This window comes from Leptopilina heterotoma, unplaced genomic scaffold (assembly GCF_015476425.1).
Source record: "Leptopilina heterotoma isolate Lh14 unplaced genomic scaffold, ASM1547642v1 Lhet_152, whole genome shotgun sequence".
Lineage (NCBI taxonomy): Eukaryota > Metazoa > Arthropoda > Insecta > Hymenoptera > Figitidae > Leptopilina > Leptopilina heterotoma.
In genome coordinates this window covers 1264815-1282778 of record NW_025110868.1, presented here as the reverse complement: position 1 = coordinate 1282778, position 17964 = coordinate 1264815, and the positions used below count along the sequence as shown (strand labels likewise).

The window sequence follows — 17964 nt, the reverse complement described above, 5'->3', positions numbered from 1 at the left end:
ATTTGTGAAAGTAATTAAATTCTTAAGAACAATTTAATTATTTATGAAAATAATTGAATTATTGAGAAGAAATTTATAAAACATTAGTAAGTAATTGAATTTCTGCGAAGAATTTTTTTTAACTTTTGAAGATAATTGAATTTTGCAAAGAATTTTATCAGAACTTTTGAAAATAATTAAATTTCCATAGTGAATTTTATTGTTTATGAAGACAAATAAAATTTTGACGAGAACTTTAAAAAAAATTTTGAAAATAATTGAATTTCTAGGATGAATTTTTTTATTTATAAAGATAATTGAAATTTTGACAAAAATTTTATTAATATTTTTGCAAATAATTAAATTTTAGAGAATGTTATTATTTATAAAGATAACTGAAATTTTGAACAGATTTTTTAAAAAATGTTTAAAAGTAATATTGAATTTTGCAGAAGAATTTTGATATTTACAAGAGATAATTGAAATTTTGAGGAGAATTTAAAAAAAAATTTTGAAAATAATTGAAATTTGCAGAAGAATTTTGATATTTACAATAATAATTGAAATTTTGAGGAGAATTTAAAAAAAAAAAATTTTTAAATAATTGAATTTCTGCGAAGAATTTTCTTACTTTTGTAGATAATTGAATTTTGCAAAGAATTTTATCGGAACTTTTGAAAATAATTAAATTTCCATAATGAATTTTATTATTTATAAAATTTTGACGAGAGATGTAAAAAAAAATTTTGAATATAATTGAATTTTTGGCGAAGAATTTTATTACTTTTGAAAATAATTGAATTTCAGAGAAGAATTTTATTACTTATAAAGATAATTGAAATTTTAACAAGAATTTTATTAAAATTTTGATTAAACAAGTGAATTTCGGAGAAGAATTTTATTATTTATAAAAAAAGTAATTGACATTTTAAAGAGAATTTTAAAAAAAATGTTAATAATACCTAATTGAATGTTTGCTATATTGTGAATTTATGCGACTAAAGCGACTTTTTTTTGAGTTTTAAAGACGATCCGAGCCCTGTAAACCCGAGTAGAAATTTCTTAAGTATTAATTGACCAGAAAATTTGATCATAATCGTAATAAAAAATTTTTTTCACACACTCGCCAGTCACTAATTTCAAAAATTATTTAAGATTCCACCGTGGCCGCGTGGTAACTCTCTTGCGTTGCCGCCAAAGTGTCTAGGGTTCGATCCCACATACGAGCGAATTTTTCATTCTTAGTTTTTTAATTGTTATTCGTGGAATAATTATTCATTAGTCTTAAATATTCAAAGAAACACAAAAAAATAATGAAATAAATAAATAATTATAAATAAAATAACAAAAAACAGGAAGAATTAGATATTTTCTAGAATTTGGAGCAAAAAAATGCCTAACTACTAAACGGAAAATCTGACCAGTGTTTTCAATCATTTTTGTTTTAAGATATAAAAAGTTTCAGACTGCTTCGTTTGTGACCTAAAAGTTTTTTTTACAGATATTTTAAATTGAGACAAAAAACGGATTAAAATTGTTGCATCGCAACAATTTTGATACGTTTTTTGTCTCAATTTAAAATGTAAAAAAAATCCAAAACTAGAATTTTCCTACTAAATCTGAAAACTGAACAAACAAAGAGTATGTACAAGAAAAGTTAGCAATAATCAATGATACTGATTCTGTACATTAATGGTTTAATGTGAAATTAATTAATACATTTAAATATAAAACACATACCCCAATCTGATGGATGTAGGTTAATCATGAAGGTTAAATTCACGTCAACAAGACACTAGACAGGAGAGATTGTTTGTAGGGTGGTGGTTTCTATTGTGTCACTCCATATATAACGGCTCTCCTAGCACCCCGCACGCTATTGTAAACATTCACCGCATGTGCGGTAACATGGAATCTAACTTACTTTACGCGAGTTTGTTTCTGTACCTCCGTCTTACAGTGAAATAGTGTTTGACGTTTCCACCGGCTCGTGTCTTCAACTCGCGACTACATTTCTCAAAAAAAAAAAAATTATGTATTAATTTGTATTTTCCTTATACGATAAATATGAATTCTTCAGTGTGAATATTTAAACAAAATAAAATTTAGTTTCCCCCCCCCCAAAAAAGTGCTATTTTCTTGAATCATCTTATTATCGTAAATCTCGAATATTGGACAATATTCCAAGTGTTTGTTTCTTAAAATAGTGTCAAGAAGGATCAAAGTGTGTAGAAAAAATGATTGTACGTAAATTTATTCCAACTTTTAATTTCCTTCTATCTTCTTTTTTTTATGCACAACGATTACTTTAATTTTTAGTGCCTGTAAAATGGTTTACCTTCGGCTGTATTTTTTTGGTTCAATAAAGAAAAAAAAAATAAAAATTGGGTATAGTTCTAAAAAAATGTATTCTTTTGGTTTAATAAAAAAAAATCGTGTATAATTCTAAAAAAAATGTATTTTTTTTGTTTAATAAAACAAAATTGTGTATAATTCTAAAAAAATGAATTTTTTTGGTTCCATAAAAAATAATTCGAGTATAATTCTAAAGAAATTGGTTTTTTTTGTTAAAACAAATTGTAATTCTAAAGAAATTGGTTTTTTTTTGTTAAAACAAATTGTAATTGTAAAGAAATTATAATTGTTAAGAAATTCTAATTTTAAAGAAATTGTAATTCTGAAGAAATTCTAATTGTATAAAGAAATTGTAAATTTGAACTAAAAATTGAAAGATTAATTATATATCTTTATTGGCATAAGTGTAATTATCTTAATGGTCAATGAAATGCCAAATAAAGCAATAAATAGTTGAAACTTTTTTCACCAAGTTAAATTACACAAAAGCAGAAAGTAAAATAATAATGAATGCAAATTGTTCCGTTGTTTTAAGAAGTCTCTTTTCCCTTTTGTTCTACTGTTCTGTGACAATAATTATTAAAGTCAGATTTCGAATTTTTTTTCTTCATTTCTCAGGGACTCTGAGAAAATCTTGAAAGAAAAATAAAAAGATGCACCTTTTTTTTAATGTCTCTATTTTACTTTTGCATAAATGCGAAAAGGCAATGAAATTCAACAATAATTTTCTACATGAGAATATTGTGATAATTGAAATATTATTAAAATAAATGATAAACATAAAATAAATAATATTAAAATATTAATTTTTTTTTTTTCAAGAAGTGCAAATGATTTTTCTAAACATTTTTTCGTATTCTTTTTCTAATTATATTCTAATTTTAATTCTACTTTTTCAATTTATTTCCTTCCTTGGAATCGTAAAAAACTCTAATTAATTAAATTTATAATTTAATTGTAATTAAAATTGTAAACAATTGTAAAACGAAAAAAATAATTTAATAAATTAATTTAAAAAAAAAAACTAGTTTTCCTCTGTAGAAATATTATTTTCTTTCATAGAATTGTTTGTAATTTTTCCGAAATAAAGAAGTAATTTTTTTTGTGGAATTTCTTTTTGACAGTTTTTCTAAAATAAAGAAGTAATTTTTTTATAGAATTTCTTTTTGATAATTTTTCCAAAATAAAGAAGTAATTTTTTATGGAATTTCTTTTTAATAAATTTTTCTAAAATGAAGAAGTAATTTTTTTTACAGAATTTCTTTTTGATATAATTTTTCCAAAATAAAGAAGTAATTTTTTATGGAATTTCTTTTTAATAAATTTTTCTAAAATGAAGAAGTAATTTTTTTTACAGAATTTCTTTTTGATATAATTTTTCCAAAATAAAGAAGTAATTTTTTATGGAATTTCTTTTTAATAAATTTTTCTAAACTGAAGAAGTAATTTTTTTTACAGAATTTCTTTTTGATATAATTTTTCTAAAATAAAGAAGTAATTTTTTTTTTATGTTAAAGATGACGCCATGGTTGATGGCAATTTTCTGCTTGGCTACTGCTGGATGTTCAAATATCACCGATCAACAGGCGTCAGAAAGTAATCAACAGGTGGCTATTCTTAAGCAAATTAGGAAAGTCAATGAAGATGGATCATATACTTTTGGCTATGAGGCTGGCGATGGTTCATTTAAGGTACATTTGATTTTTATATTTGCTTTAAAAAAAAAGAAAGACTCCGTTAATAGGGAAAAATACAGTTATTTTAACCCTCCATCATTCGCAAAAACTTTAAAAAAAAAAAAAAATTAAAGTAAAACTAATATTTTTCTATAAACTTAACTTTAACTTTAACGAGACTTAAACTTAACCTACCATAACTTCAAGTTAACATTAAATTGACTTTATCTTAACCTTATTTAAACTTATAACTATAACTTGACTCATACTTTCCTTAAACTTAACTTAACCAGATTTAAACTTGACTAAAAATTAAAATAACTTAATTTTAAATTGCATTAACCTTAACCTACCTTAAACATAACTTAAATTTGACTTGAACTTAACTTTGACGTGATTTAAACATAACTTTAACTAAATTTAAATTTTACTTTAACTTAAATTAACTTTAATTTGACTTGACTTAAACTTTAATTAATTTAACTTTAACTTGCCTCAAACTTGACTTAAACTTGACTTAAACTTTAATTAACTCAACTTTAACTAGACATAAACTTGATTTGAACTTAAAATAACTTAATTTTAACTTAAATTAATTTTAACCTAACTTAAACTTAACTTAAACTAGACTTAAACTTGACTAAAAATAAAAAAAAATTAACTTTATCTTGAATTAATCATAACCTACCTTTAACTTAACTGAAAGACTTAAACTTTACTTTAACCTAATTTAAACTCAAATTAAACTAGATTTAAATTTTACTTAAACTTTAATTAACTTTGAATTGGCTTAAACTTTAATTAATTTAACTTTAACTTGACTTAAATTTTACTTAAACTTTAATTAACTTAACTGTAAGTTCACTTAAACTTAACTTTAACTAGATTTAACCTTGACTTGAATTTAAAATAACTTAACTTTAACTTAACCTACCTTAAAGTTAACTTAACTAGACTTAAACTTGACTAGAAATTAAAATAACTTAACTTTAACTAGAATTAATCTTAACCTAACTTAAACTTAATTTAAATTTGACTTGACCTTAATTTTGACCTGATTTTATCTTAATTTTAACTAGACTTAAATTTTACTTGAACTTAAATTAACTTTGACTTGACTTAATCTTAACCTTACTTAAACTTAACTTTTACTTGACTCAAACTTTACTGAAGCTTAACTTAAACTTTAATTAACTTAACTTTCAATTGACTCAAACTTTGCTCAAATTTAACTTTAATTAAATTTAAACTTGACGTATAGTTAAATTAACTTAACTTTAAGTTGACCTAAACTTGACATAATGTTAAATTAACTTAACTTTAACTGGACTTAATTTTAACTTAACTTGAAACTAAATTTAACTAAACTTTAATTTAAATTTACTTAACTTTAACATGACTTAATCTTTTAACCTTTCTTGAACTTAACTTAAATTTGACTCAAACTTTACGTAAATTTATCTCTAACTAGACTTAAACTTGGCTTAAACTTTAATTAACTTAAAATTAAGTAAGATGAAGAATAATTCAAATTGAAGTTAAGTTAATTTAAGTTTAAGTCAAGTTTAAGTCTAGTTAAATTTAAGTCCATGTTAAAGTTAAGTTTAAGTAAGGTTAAAGTTAAGTTTAAGTAAGGTTAAGATTAAAAGTTCAAATCTAGTTAAAGCTAAGTTTAAGTTAAGTTTAGATTAAATCAAGTTAAGTTTAACTAAGGTTAAGATTAACTAATGTTTAAATCTAGTTAAAGCTAAGTTTAAGTTAAATTGAGATTAGGTCAAGTTAAATTTAAGTTTAAGGAATGTTAAGACTAAAAAGTCTAGTTAAAGATTCAAATTAATCTTCACCTTACTTATCTTAAAGTTCACCCAACTCTCCCCGCATGGCCTTAAGAAAAAAATTAAGTGAGCGAATGATGGAGGGCTAACAAATAAGAGTGTCTCAATGATATATCACAAAGAAGCGAAAATGTCGTCTGAAAGTGAGAATGCGTGCTTGCTAGGTCGAGAGCCGTGACGTGTTAGGCAACGTAAAGGGCACTTTCGGTTTCGTCGACGCCGACGGCGAAATAAAAAGGGTCTCCTACACCTCCTCAAATGGAACTGGCTTTAAATCGACCACCGTCTCACCATTGCAGGAACACGTCACAGCAGTCCAGAGTCGACACAATCGTACAACATCATCCACGAGGAAGCCACCCACAGTTGTCTACGCAACATCCTCAGAAACCTCAACAAAATCCTCAGTAGTTCAATCAATACCAAGAACCCGAAAAACCACAACAACACCCATTTCACCAACAACCATCACTTCATCGTCAATCGAATCCACCACAAAACCCGGTCTATCACATTTTCGAACCACAACCCGAAGTCGACCCCGTTTCATCATCAATGGCCAGCAACGTCCTCCAATTCTCGAGGAGGAATCATCGACTGAAGACACCCAAACGAAAAAACCCGAGGAAAAAGTTTCGGCTTTTAGAAAGATCATCTTTGCTAAACGACCGGTGGACGTGACGCTAAGGCCAATTACGGAGGAATTCGAGGAGAAGGAGGAGGACGATAAGATCACGACCGGGAATTCGTTGAGAAGACAATTGCACGAGGAGACAACGAAGGCAGTTCCGATCGTTAAAATCGAGAATATCGAGGATGATCATGGGGATCATGTCTATGGAGGCGCTTTGTCTACTACAAGACCTTTGTTCACCACCGGCAATCCTCCGAGGATTATTCAACGCGTCGCGCCCCTAAGACCCGAACGGACGAAATCGGTCTTCATCAACAACAACTTAGGACCCGCTAGGTTCGACCCAGAACCAAAAGTCCAGGACGACAGGGCAAATGCGGCCGCGATGCAGCAACAAATACTCCTTGGTCCTCAGGAACAACCGCGAGATTTGCAGACGACAGCAGAACAACCAGTTTACGTTCGTCAGCAAGACTACCGGGTCCTACCACCAGGAGGGATCTTGGTCCGAGGACCCCCAATCGAAAACCTTCTAGAGGAAGAACCGGCGAACTACCGTACGAACAATCGCGTTCTCTACAGACCCCAACAGAATGTCTACCCCACAACAACCACCGAACCGAACGTTCATTACCTAACCGAACAACCAGTGGACGATCCCCGAGTGAACCAGGAATACGTCCGGAGAGACAGAATCTACCGTCCCCTCCCGCCCTACGAACCCCGATCTCGACCAATGCTCCAGCCCGTCAGGCCCATTCCCCGACCCATCGACGATCGGGACTATCAAAATCTCTCCCCGGACGGCTATCAATACTCCGGACCCATAGCCTTGCCGCCAGAACCACCGAATCCGATCGCACCACCTCTGAGTCGTCGTGACTTCCAAATGCTACTAAGAAGACTCCTTGTGAGTCAATACGGAGTTCAGGCCCTAACGTACCCAAAGACCTACTTGGAAGACGCGCTCTACGATCAGCAACCATATCCATCGTATCAGTCCCCGTATCGGACGTCCGCACCCAGACAGGATGGTAGCTTCGAACCACGATATGGCGACAGGGTCCCACTCGTCAGATCAACTTCGGCATCATCATCATCATCATCGGGTTACTCTAGGAATGTCGCACCTGCCTATCAGATGAGGTATGACGACTATATGGAAGCGCCTTATTCCAAAAGGGTTTATCGGCAAAAATTCTACGGACCTGAGGATTCGGAGGATGGGGATGAAATTTTACCGCCACCGATTAGGGAGGCTTTATTGTTGCGAATGCTACAGTTGGCTATCAATGTGGAACGACCACCGATGTCAATGGCTGTGCCCAGTACGTCGAGATACAGGAAAATGGGACCTATTCGAAGTGTTCAGATTATAACGGATGATTCTGAGGAGGAGAAGGAGGCGAGGAAGAAAATGTAAAATTTCTAAAAGGTCAGTGCAATGATTTCTAATTTTTATTTCGTAATAATCGGTTTTTAATTTTTTTAATTTTTTAATTTTTTTAATCGGTTATTTTTTAATACTTGCGGCAAACTTTTGCTTGCATTGAAACATCTAAACTGAGATAATTCACCTAGATCGAACGAGGTTTCTAGTGGCATGTGGACTAACTAAAAAGTTAAAACTGTTCAGATCAAAAATACAAATTAATTAATCTTGACATCCGAAAAGATTCGCTGAACTTAGATAATGAAATCCCTTGTTTTTAATTTTTTTCAATAAATAAAATTTTTTAATTTTTTTTCAATAATAAGTCAGTAATTTTTTGAAGTTGGAGCATTTCCAAATCCTAATTTTAGCAAAACTATTAGGACCCAAGCGGGTCATTAAAGTGGCCATTATTGCCCTAGGGTAATAATGAATACTTTCTTGACCAGCTGGGTCCTAATTAGTAATTTTTTGAAGAAGGAGCATTTCCAAATCCTAATTTTAGCAAAACTATTAGGACCCAGCTGGTCATTTAGCTCCATTATTTGGAGCATTTCTAAATGCTATTTTTAGCAAAACTATTAAGACCCAGCTGATCATTAAAGTGGCCATTACTGCCCTAGGGTAATAATGAATACTTTCTTGACCAGCTGGGTCCTAATTAGTAATTTTTTTAAGACGGAGCATTTCCAAATCCTAATTTTAGCAAAACTATTAGGACCCAGCTGGTCATTAAAGTGGCCATTATTGCCCTAGGGTAATAATGAATACTTTCTTGACCAGCTGGGTCCTAATTAGTAATTTTTTGAAGAAGGAGCATTTCCAAATCCTAATTTTAGCAAAACTGTTAGGACCCAGCTGGTCATTAAAGTGTTCATTATTCCCCTAGGGTAATAATCAATACTTTCTTGACCTGTGAGTAGTGGTCAATGAAGTACACTTTATTGCCCTAGGGTAATAATGAGTACTTTATTGTCCTAGAGTAATAATGAGTACTTTATTGACTAGCTAGGTCCTAATAGTTTTGCATTGTTCGATTACATGACAGTGGAGGGCACTAATTATTATTTGTGACGCACTCCCAAGGAAGGTATCTAAGAAGCAAAAAATTTGACGTTATGTTTATAATTTTTGGAATAAAAGTACTTAAATTAGATTAACTCCAAAAGTAAATATAACTCACTAAAGTTTAAATCTTTTTACATCTAAAATATTTAATAAAAACTGATTTCAATTTGTATAGAATTAAACAGAAACTTTTAATTAAATTAAAAATAGGAAAAATAGTACAAACATAACCTTAAAATGGCATGATTCTTAGGTACCATTCTTCGGAGGTCAATTTAATTTGAAAAAATATTATGAAAAATGTATTGAATCCGATGTAAGATGTAAAAAAATGTTTGTAAACTATATAATTACTTTTAATTATGTAATAAAATAACAAAACAGGAAAGTCTGATAATTGAGATAGAAACTAATTTTACTGTAACAAAAATATTGCGTTAGAAAATTTAGTTATTTGTAAGAAGAAAATATTTTTTTTTTATAGACAATATTCATAGTGATGTCAAACGCTATTTTCCGATGATGTGAATAATATTTTGTACTTGAAATAAATTATATTGTTACAGAACAAATTATGTCACAAATTATGTTATTTTCATAACCTCGTTTGATATAAATGTTACGATCATCAATGAAGAAAGATGAGAATTGTCATTTTGTAAAATCACAAAATGATTTGTTTCATGATTGATGTCATCTTTGAATCATTTCAATCGCCTGACGCTTAGTAATTGATTCATTATTTACTGTTTATTATTTATTATTTATATCTTGAATAGCCAACTATAATAATAAAAACAATTTAACTAATACACTGGAAAATGATAAATATCAATATCTTAATTTAGAACCAAATTAAAGATAAAGTTACACCAATTAAATCGTTATTTGGTTCCATTTTTAATACCAGAAATCAAATCTAATTTAGCAATTACTTTAATTACAGAGATTATAACGATAAAATAAATAAATAATAAAATAATAAATAAATAAATAAATAAAATACAATACAGCGATTATATAATAACAATAAAGTTAAAATACACCGATGATATAATTAACAACATCAATAAAATACACAGATCTAATAAAATTAAATTTAAATTAAATTTCAATCATCTCTCCATAAACGGAGAAATTATTATCCAAAACAATTTAAAAGCAATTAATCTCTACAAATTTTTGTGATATTATTAGAATTTCAAGAAAAGTGTGTGTTTAAGTTTAAATTCGTGAATCAAGTATCATAGCGATACGTTTCAATTAAATATCGTGATCACCATAAAGAATCTAATGGAATAATCGTGAAATATTTGAATCTATACCGCGCGCGCTCAGTGAAGAAATACACGGTCCTTTCGTCCCTTTCATTTTCCATATTGCTCTCCAAAGGAGCTCCGCCTCCTTCAATTATATATACTTTGAAAACATAAACGCAATTCCCGTGAGGCGGAAGTCTTGAATTTGATAATAATTGTAACACACACTCTGATCCCGCGTTCAATAATAAAATTTTTTTTTTTTTTATGTATTTTTGACAAACGCATTTTTTTTTTATTCCTCTTTTAAAGAAACAATACACTCATTAATGTCACACTCTTTATTATTAGAAGCGAGAGAGTAATGTATTGTTACATCATTGAAAAAGTGAATCGTGGGACTTCATTTCGCGATATTTCTATTTTGTTTCCTTTAGATTTATTCTTTTTTTTTTTTTTAATTTATGACTGTATGTTGTTTAATAATGCCAATGAGAATATATTCTTTTTTTGGGGTAATAAAATATGAATGTAAAAGTTGCATCGCAACAATTTTTTGTCCCAATTTAAAATATCTGTAAAAAAAAATTGTTAGGTCACAGACGAAGCAGTATGAAACTTTTTAAATCTTAAAACAAAAATGATTGAAAAACTGGTCAGATTTTCTTATAGTGTGACTGGAATTTCGTGCAGGATTATCGTTTCTAGAAAACGGACATTGCTGTCAAATAAATACAGGAAACTAAGGCACAATTTTGTTATTTAATTGGATCAACGTCGAGAGATAATAATAATCGTGGATCTGCTATTTTATAACTTAATGAATTTATAAAGTGACCACTTCCGCGTTTCTTCGCGGACTCTCGTTTACAATCTAATAAAATTGATTCGACGTTGCTTCTATAGTCACGTATCTAGTAATCTAGTTAATCGTTTACTGAATGATAATTATATATATTAATTTTTTTTTTTTAAATATTTTTGTGGTGTATTGATGGTTTAATTATTGTATATGTATTATTATAATTATACATTTACACGTACGCTATATAACAGTGTAAATGAAACGTATAAATAGGCGCGTGCTCGCTCCTCTGTTGAAATAGAAAAAAAAGAAGAGAGATGGAAAGATAAAGGAGTGTGAGAATTCATTTCATAAGTCCCGTGGTAGCAGCACGGGGGGGTATTGGGAATAATAACCTGGCTGTTGTTGGTAATTAACATCTCATTGCAACATGAAACACAAACGTATTACATTCTGAATACGCGCATTCAGGGCGGAGATCATGAGATCTCGTTTCCACAAAATGAAATCTCCCGAGAGACATCCAAACGGCGGACATGTCAAGAAATGTGACGCGACCCCAAGAAAGGTACCTAAGAAGCAAACGAATTATAGGTTGGGTTCGAGTTAGATTTATCTTGATTAAAAGTTCATTTTTAATTATTTGCATTTGAAACCAATATTCATTAAATATTTTGAATATAATAAAGACTTGAAGACCAACAATTTTTAATTATTAATTGATTCTCTTTCTGTATTTTTACTCAAAAAATTTAAAACATAACCTCAAATTTTTTGCTTCTTAGGTACCTTTCTTGGGAACGCGTCACAAATATATACAATATACAGTCAACTCTCGATAAGACAAACTCGAAGGGAGACCGAAAAAACTTTGAGTTATCGAAAAGTTTGAGTTATCAAATGTTAATAATGCTTATAAGGAATGAACGGGACCTAAGAATTACTTTGACTTACCGAAAAATTTGAGTTATCGCGCTTTGTCTTATCGAGAGTTGACTGTACACATTCCTAGAAAGTGTATTCGCGAGGTAATAATATTCTCGAATGGCACGTTTCGTTTGGATCTTAAAAAAAAAAAAAAAAGAAAAGTAAAGTTAATTAAATAATAAAATTTATAAACATGATTAATTTAAATTTAAATAGATTTGTGTGTAGATTTTAATAGATTACTGTTTAGGTTTAAATAGATTTATCATTTAGATTTAAAAAGATTTACCATTTAGATTTAAATAAATTACGGTTTAAACAAAGTACATATTTAAATAGATTACTAATTAGATATAAATAGATTTCTATTTAATAGTAATTTTTTTTAAATTTTTCTATTTAATTCAATTTAATTTAAATTTATATAAATTTCTATTCAAACTTAATTTAGATTTAAATAGATTTCCGTTTAAATATCAATCTATAAATTTATTAATATTCTAAACATTGCACTCTTCTAGTAAAACCTACTATTTACTACTTTTTTACAATAATTTGCTACCATTTGAATACTTTCTTATAGATTAATTACACTAATTCTTTACAAGAATTCAATTATTTTTCCAAATAATAAAATTTTTCACGAGAATTCAATTATTTAAGAAGAATTAAATAAATCAAATTCTTCGCAAGAATTGAATTATTTTTATAAATATTAAAATTCTTCTCAGAAATTCAAGATTTTTTTTTTAATTTCTAAATTCTTGAATTCTTTCTATCATTCTTTACAATTAATCAATTATTTTACCAAATAATAACATTTTTCACAAGAATTCAATTATAAAAAGAATTTAATATAATTCTTCCGAAAAATTCAATTATTTTTCAAAAAAATAAATTCTTTGTTTAACACTTTACAAGAATTCAATTATTTTCCCAAATAATAAAATATTTCACGAGAATTTGAATTATTTAAAAAGAATTCAATTAAATTCTTCGCAAGAATTCAATTATTTTCATAAATAATAAAATTCTTTTCAGAAAATCAATTATTTTTCAAAAATTGATAAATTCTTGAATTCAGTCTTAAATTCTTCACAATTTTTCAATTATTTTCAATACAATTTTTAATAAAATTTCTTAAAAGAATTGAATGATTGTCAAATAATTTTAATAAAATGATCGCAAGAATTTATTTATTTTTATAAATAATAGAATTTTTGTGCATTTTTAATTCCATTATTTTTAATACAATTTTACGAAAAATGCTCAAAAGAATTCAATTAATTTAAAAAATTTTATAATATTTTTCGTAACAATTCAATGCTTTTTAAAACCTTTCATAAAATTCTCCCTTAGAATTCAATAATTTTACAAAATTTTGATAAAATTCATCTCGAGAATTCAATTGTTTATTAAATAACAAAATTGTTAACATGAATTCAATTATTTTTATAAATAAAATAATTCTTTGCTGGAATTCAATTATTTTTCAAATTTTTAATAAAATTCCGCAATAGAATTCATTTTTATCCAAATATTGATAAAATTCTTTTTAAAAATACAATTATTTTCATAAATAATTGAATTGTTCTTAAGAATTTAATTATTTTCAAAAATGTTCATAACGTTTTTTTTTTAAATTCAATTGTTTTCAATAAAAATTTAATTAATTTTCAATGATTTTAATGTAATTCTTCTGAAGAATTCCATTATTTTCATAAATAACAAAATTTTTCTCAGAAATTCAATTATTTTTTAAAAAATTGATAAATTTTTTATAAGAATTCAATTTTGAGAAACATTCAATTTTTTAATATTTATTATTTATTTTTGTATTTAAATATTTTAATTTGATTTGAACTTTCTAATAAAAATTGATTTAATAAAATTAAATTGCAGTTGAAATTTTAGACAATAATTGAAAATTAAAAGCATGATAGCTTCAATTTTTAGAAATAACTAAATTTTAAAAGATTATTTAATTGAAATCGTTGAAAATTTTAATTATTGTAAAACTGTAATAACATTTAAATTTTTACTTTGAAATATTAATAATTTATTTTCCTAATTCCTGTAAAGAATAATTTAAATGAAATTTTATTAAATAATTTTATTTGTTTACTTTTAAAAATTACTTTCAAATACAATTGTACATTTTAGGACAAAAATTTAGAAAATAATTGAATTTTTCAAAAATTTAGAAGCAGGATTAGAATGAATATAAATATTTTTGATTGAAATCAGCAAACAGTCAGGGTATAATACTGAATCAAATTTTTGTGAATCGACTAAAACAATTTTTTCTATTCGTTAAAATTAATTTTCGATAGTTACTTTTTTACTACTTTTTTTTAGTATTTAAGCTACTTTTTGATACTTTTTTAAAATTAACTATTGAGAGTATTTAAAACTTAAAAGTTTTAAATTGTAAGGAATTGATACCAAAAAATGTGAATCAAATAAAAAATTAATCCAAATTTTTGTCATCAATTTGATTCACTTTAGTATAAAATATAAATTTGATACTTTAAAAAAAACTGTGAGAGTTTCATAAAATGATACTTTTTTCCGAAATTCCGAAACATTCTTTCGGCAAATAATATACTTCTTAATGACCTTCACATATATATTCATATAAACCTTCACAATTTGAGATTTCTCCAGATAACCGGGTTTCGGGAAATTACATACGGTCAAAAGGCGCTTGGAATATAGATATATATATATGATGGGAAAGAAAAAAAAGTTTGCAAGAAGTCATGAATTCTAAACTTAACATTAAAACCGCACATAATTTAATATACCTCCTCTGATTACTTTCCATCAATTATGCCAATTATGTCTTTAGAAAAAACGTAAAAACTAATTTCCCTTACGCATAAAATAGTTTTTACAAACATTTTCCTATTTATAAATATATATAAATGTGTATATATAGAGTTTAAGAATCCAACAACGTTTAGCAATAATATGCGAAAGAAAATATAGTTGTAATATATTTATAGATATTAGTATATATAATAATTAACTTAGTTTGAGTTATGCAATATGCAAATCATTAAACGAATTAATTTTTGCCTCTAAAATACCCATTCATTAAAATAATGTTATTAGCAAAAAAACCGAGAGGGAACATAATAAATCTGAATACTATATATAGTATTCCTAAAATTTTTTACTTTTTCAGAAGAAAAATATCAATTTCACAATTTTTCTAAATCAAATTCACTGTTAACTTAAAAGCGAGCTTAAATTAAAGTATCAAATTGCAATAAATCGATACCAAAAAGTGGATCAAGCCATTAATTCGATCTTAATTTTTGGTATCATTTTGATCCAACTGGGTATCAATTTAATACTTTTAATAAAGTATCAATTTTTTTTTTGTGTTGAGACAAAAAGCGAAAACAAAATGTTGCTTCTTAACACTTTTGATTCGTTTTTCGTCTCAATTTTGATATTCTTAGAAAAGCTGTGAAATTGATACTCAATTGAATTGAAATGATATTAAAAATTGAGATCAAATCAGAAATTTTCTGTTTTTATGAATTTTATATTTTACGAATACAAAGAATTGAATTCAAATAAATATGGATTGAATCAAAGAGAAAGAGTTCAAGAGAAATAATATGAGAAAGAGTGAATATAATTTTTATCCTCTTTTGTACAACTTTTAATAAAATGAAAGATTCTGCATTCAGAAAGTGATGAAGGTCAAAAAGATCGTCTTCTATTAAAGGGAAAATAAGAGAAGAAACAATGCCTACTGATATAGAGTAATAAAAGCGATCTTTATTTTAAATAAATGCATCACTATATATATCTTATGTGCACGAGTACTTATACAATGTAATGTAATTGTACAGATAATAAACTCTCTGCTTCTCTGCATTTGAACCACCAAGCATAATAATAACCCATTTCTCACATTTTTTCCCCCTTTTTAATCGAATGCGATGATGCATAGCAGCCCTTTTTCTTTTCGAAATGTTCATTTATGGAAATAATTATATTACCGCAATTTATTATTCACATTTCGTTCTAAAATTTTTTTTTTTTTTAATTACTATTATTTCTTTTTCTCGACTTTCTTTTATTCTTTTATTCTTGGGTATTTGAATACTAATTAGAAATTTTGCTTATAATAGTATTATTATAATACTAATACTAATACTAATATTATTATTAGTGAAAGTAATTGAATCATTGTGAATAATTGTTTTGAGACTAAAAAGTGCCTTGATGGTTTTCTGATTTCCAAATTGAATAAAAATAAGTAAAATTAGTGGAATTTTTATCTCTAAAAATCGCAAATTTATATAATAAAAAAGACATTAGTGTCATTAATTACATAATATGCAAAAATTAACCTATATTTCCGCTCTAAGTGGAACTTTCGAAAAGTGTCATCAGAAATGGTATTATAATAATTCGAGAAAAAATAATCTTAATGTTCACTTCACTTACGGAAATGGAGTAATTGCATAAGCACAGTGTGTCTAGAAAAGTCATAATTATCACTTGCAGTCGCGGAGACAGCGATCTACTTTTGTCGAGTGTACAGGAACTTTTCCGCCATTTGGAGGACATCATTGAAGTAAAGGTTCACTTAATTTTTTTTCTTTTGCCTTATTGTCACTTTTTTTTCCAGTGGAATTGCTCAATTACGTCTATGGTGGTATTCAAAGACGAGCCTCTCTTTCTCTCTCTCTCTCTTTCTTCATGGAAAGTCACTGCAGAGACAATTCACTTTTCTGTATATTATGATTTCGCGCTAACAATATCCTCAAGTACATTCCGGAAGTAACTATATGAACAAGGTGAAATTCTATATAATAATGACCATATGCATTAAAAAAAACCTATTTATGTATATATAATATGCTCTTATTCAAAATATGACTATTTTTTCAACTTTCCTTCAACTTTCTTCATCTAATTAAAGATAAAATTTATAATATTTTAAATTTACTTAATTTGATTTTTTTATCTAGTTTTCTAGTTACTGGCTTATATCGCTAAGGGATTTATTTTCTTTGACCTTTAGAGGGCCGGTATATTTGCAAAAATTTTAGTAGTTTTTTATTTTTAAATATTTATAAACAATGCGTCAATTCGATAAAAAGATTCGTTAAAGTAAATGCTGGGCACTATAGTACCCACCCCGGCCATCTAAAGATTAAATTAACTTCAAGCTAGCAATAAGATAAGCTAAATTTTTTTGAATCAATTTTGGGGTACTATATTACCCCAGTTAGGAGGTAACTTGTATAAGCCACATTATATGAAGTACAGGGTTGCCACAAAAAAATAATTTTGTTTTTCCCTGACATTTCCCTGATTTCCAGACTTTTTCCTGACTGATTTTGACTTTTTCCCTGACCCTAAAATATTTTTAAAATTCAACAACTTATAACAATATTATTATAAAACATAAAGATATCAATCACTCCGAGTCTTCGACTCGGAGCAATTTATATCTTCATGTTTTATAAAAATTTTAATTTTCATAAAATTTTTCAAAAAAAATTAAATTATTTACAAAAATTATAATACAATTCGTTGCAAGAATTCAATTATTTTCATAAATAATAAAATTCTTCACAGGGTTTCAATTATTTTATTTTTCGGTACAATTTTAAGTAAATTTCTCGAAAAATGAAATTATATTCAAAAATTTCTTGCAAGAATTAAATTACATTTCACAAATAATGAAATTCTTCGTTGAAATTTAAAAATTTTCAAAATTTACTATTTTAATAAAAGTTCTCAAAAGAATTCAATTATTTAAAAGAAATGTAATAAAATTCGTTGCAGGAATTCAATTATTTTCAAAAATAATAAGATTCTTTACATTATTTCAATTATTAAAAAAAAATTTCTTTTAATTGATTGCAAGAATTCAATTATTTCCATAAATTATAATAAAATTCTTCACAGGATTTCAATTATTTTTAATACAATTTTAAGTAAAATTCTCGAAAAATTAAA

General features: G+C 27.0%; 2 protein-coding genes across 4 annotated transcripts in view; one reads left to right on the top strand and one right to left on the bottom strand.

Annotated features, from left to right (window-relative positions):
- The first annotated feature begins 1855 nt into the window (after window positions 1-1855).
- LOC122498573 overlaps window positions 1856-17964 on the top strand; it is a 26211-nt gene continuing 10102 nt past the window's right edge. The window contains exons 1-3 of one of the 2 annotated variants that reach the window (XM_043606365.1): window positions 1856-2222; window positions 3852-4025; window positions 6145-7914. In XM_043606365.1, coding sequence (XP_043462300.1) covers window positions 2217-2222; window positions 3852-4025; window positions 6145-7902 — 1938 coding nt within the window. In that variant the 5' untranslated portion in view covers window positions 1856-2216 and the 3' untranslated portion in view covers window positions 7903-7914. Of the gene's footprint in view, window positions 2223-3851; window positions 4026-6009; window positions 7915-17964 lie in introns of both variants that reach the window. The other variant, XM_043606364.1, reaches the window with a different exon arrangement.
- LOC122498574 (sialin-like) overlaps window positions 16452-17964 on the bottom strand; it is a 24749-nt gene continuing 23236 nt past the window's right edge. The window contains exon 10 of one of the 2 annotated variants that reach the window (XM_043606367.1): window positions 16452-16706. The gene's annotated coding sequence lies outside the window, so the exon portion shown is untranslated. Of the gene's footprint in view, window positions 16707-16761; window positions 16781-17964 lie in introns of those variants that run through there. The other variant, XM_043606368.1, reaches the window with a different exon arrangement.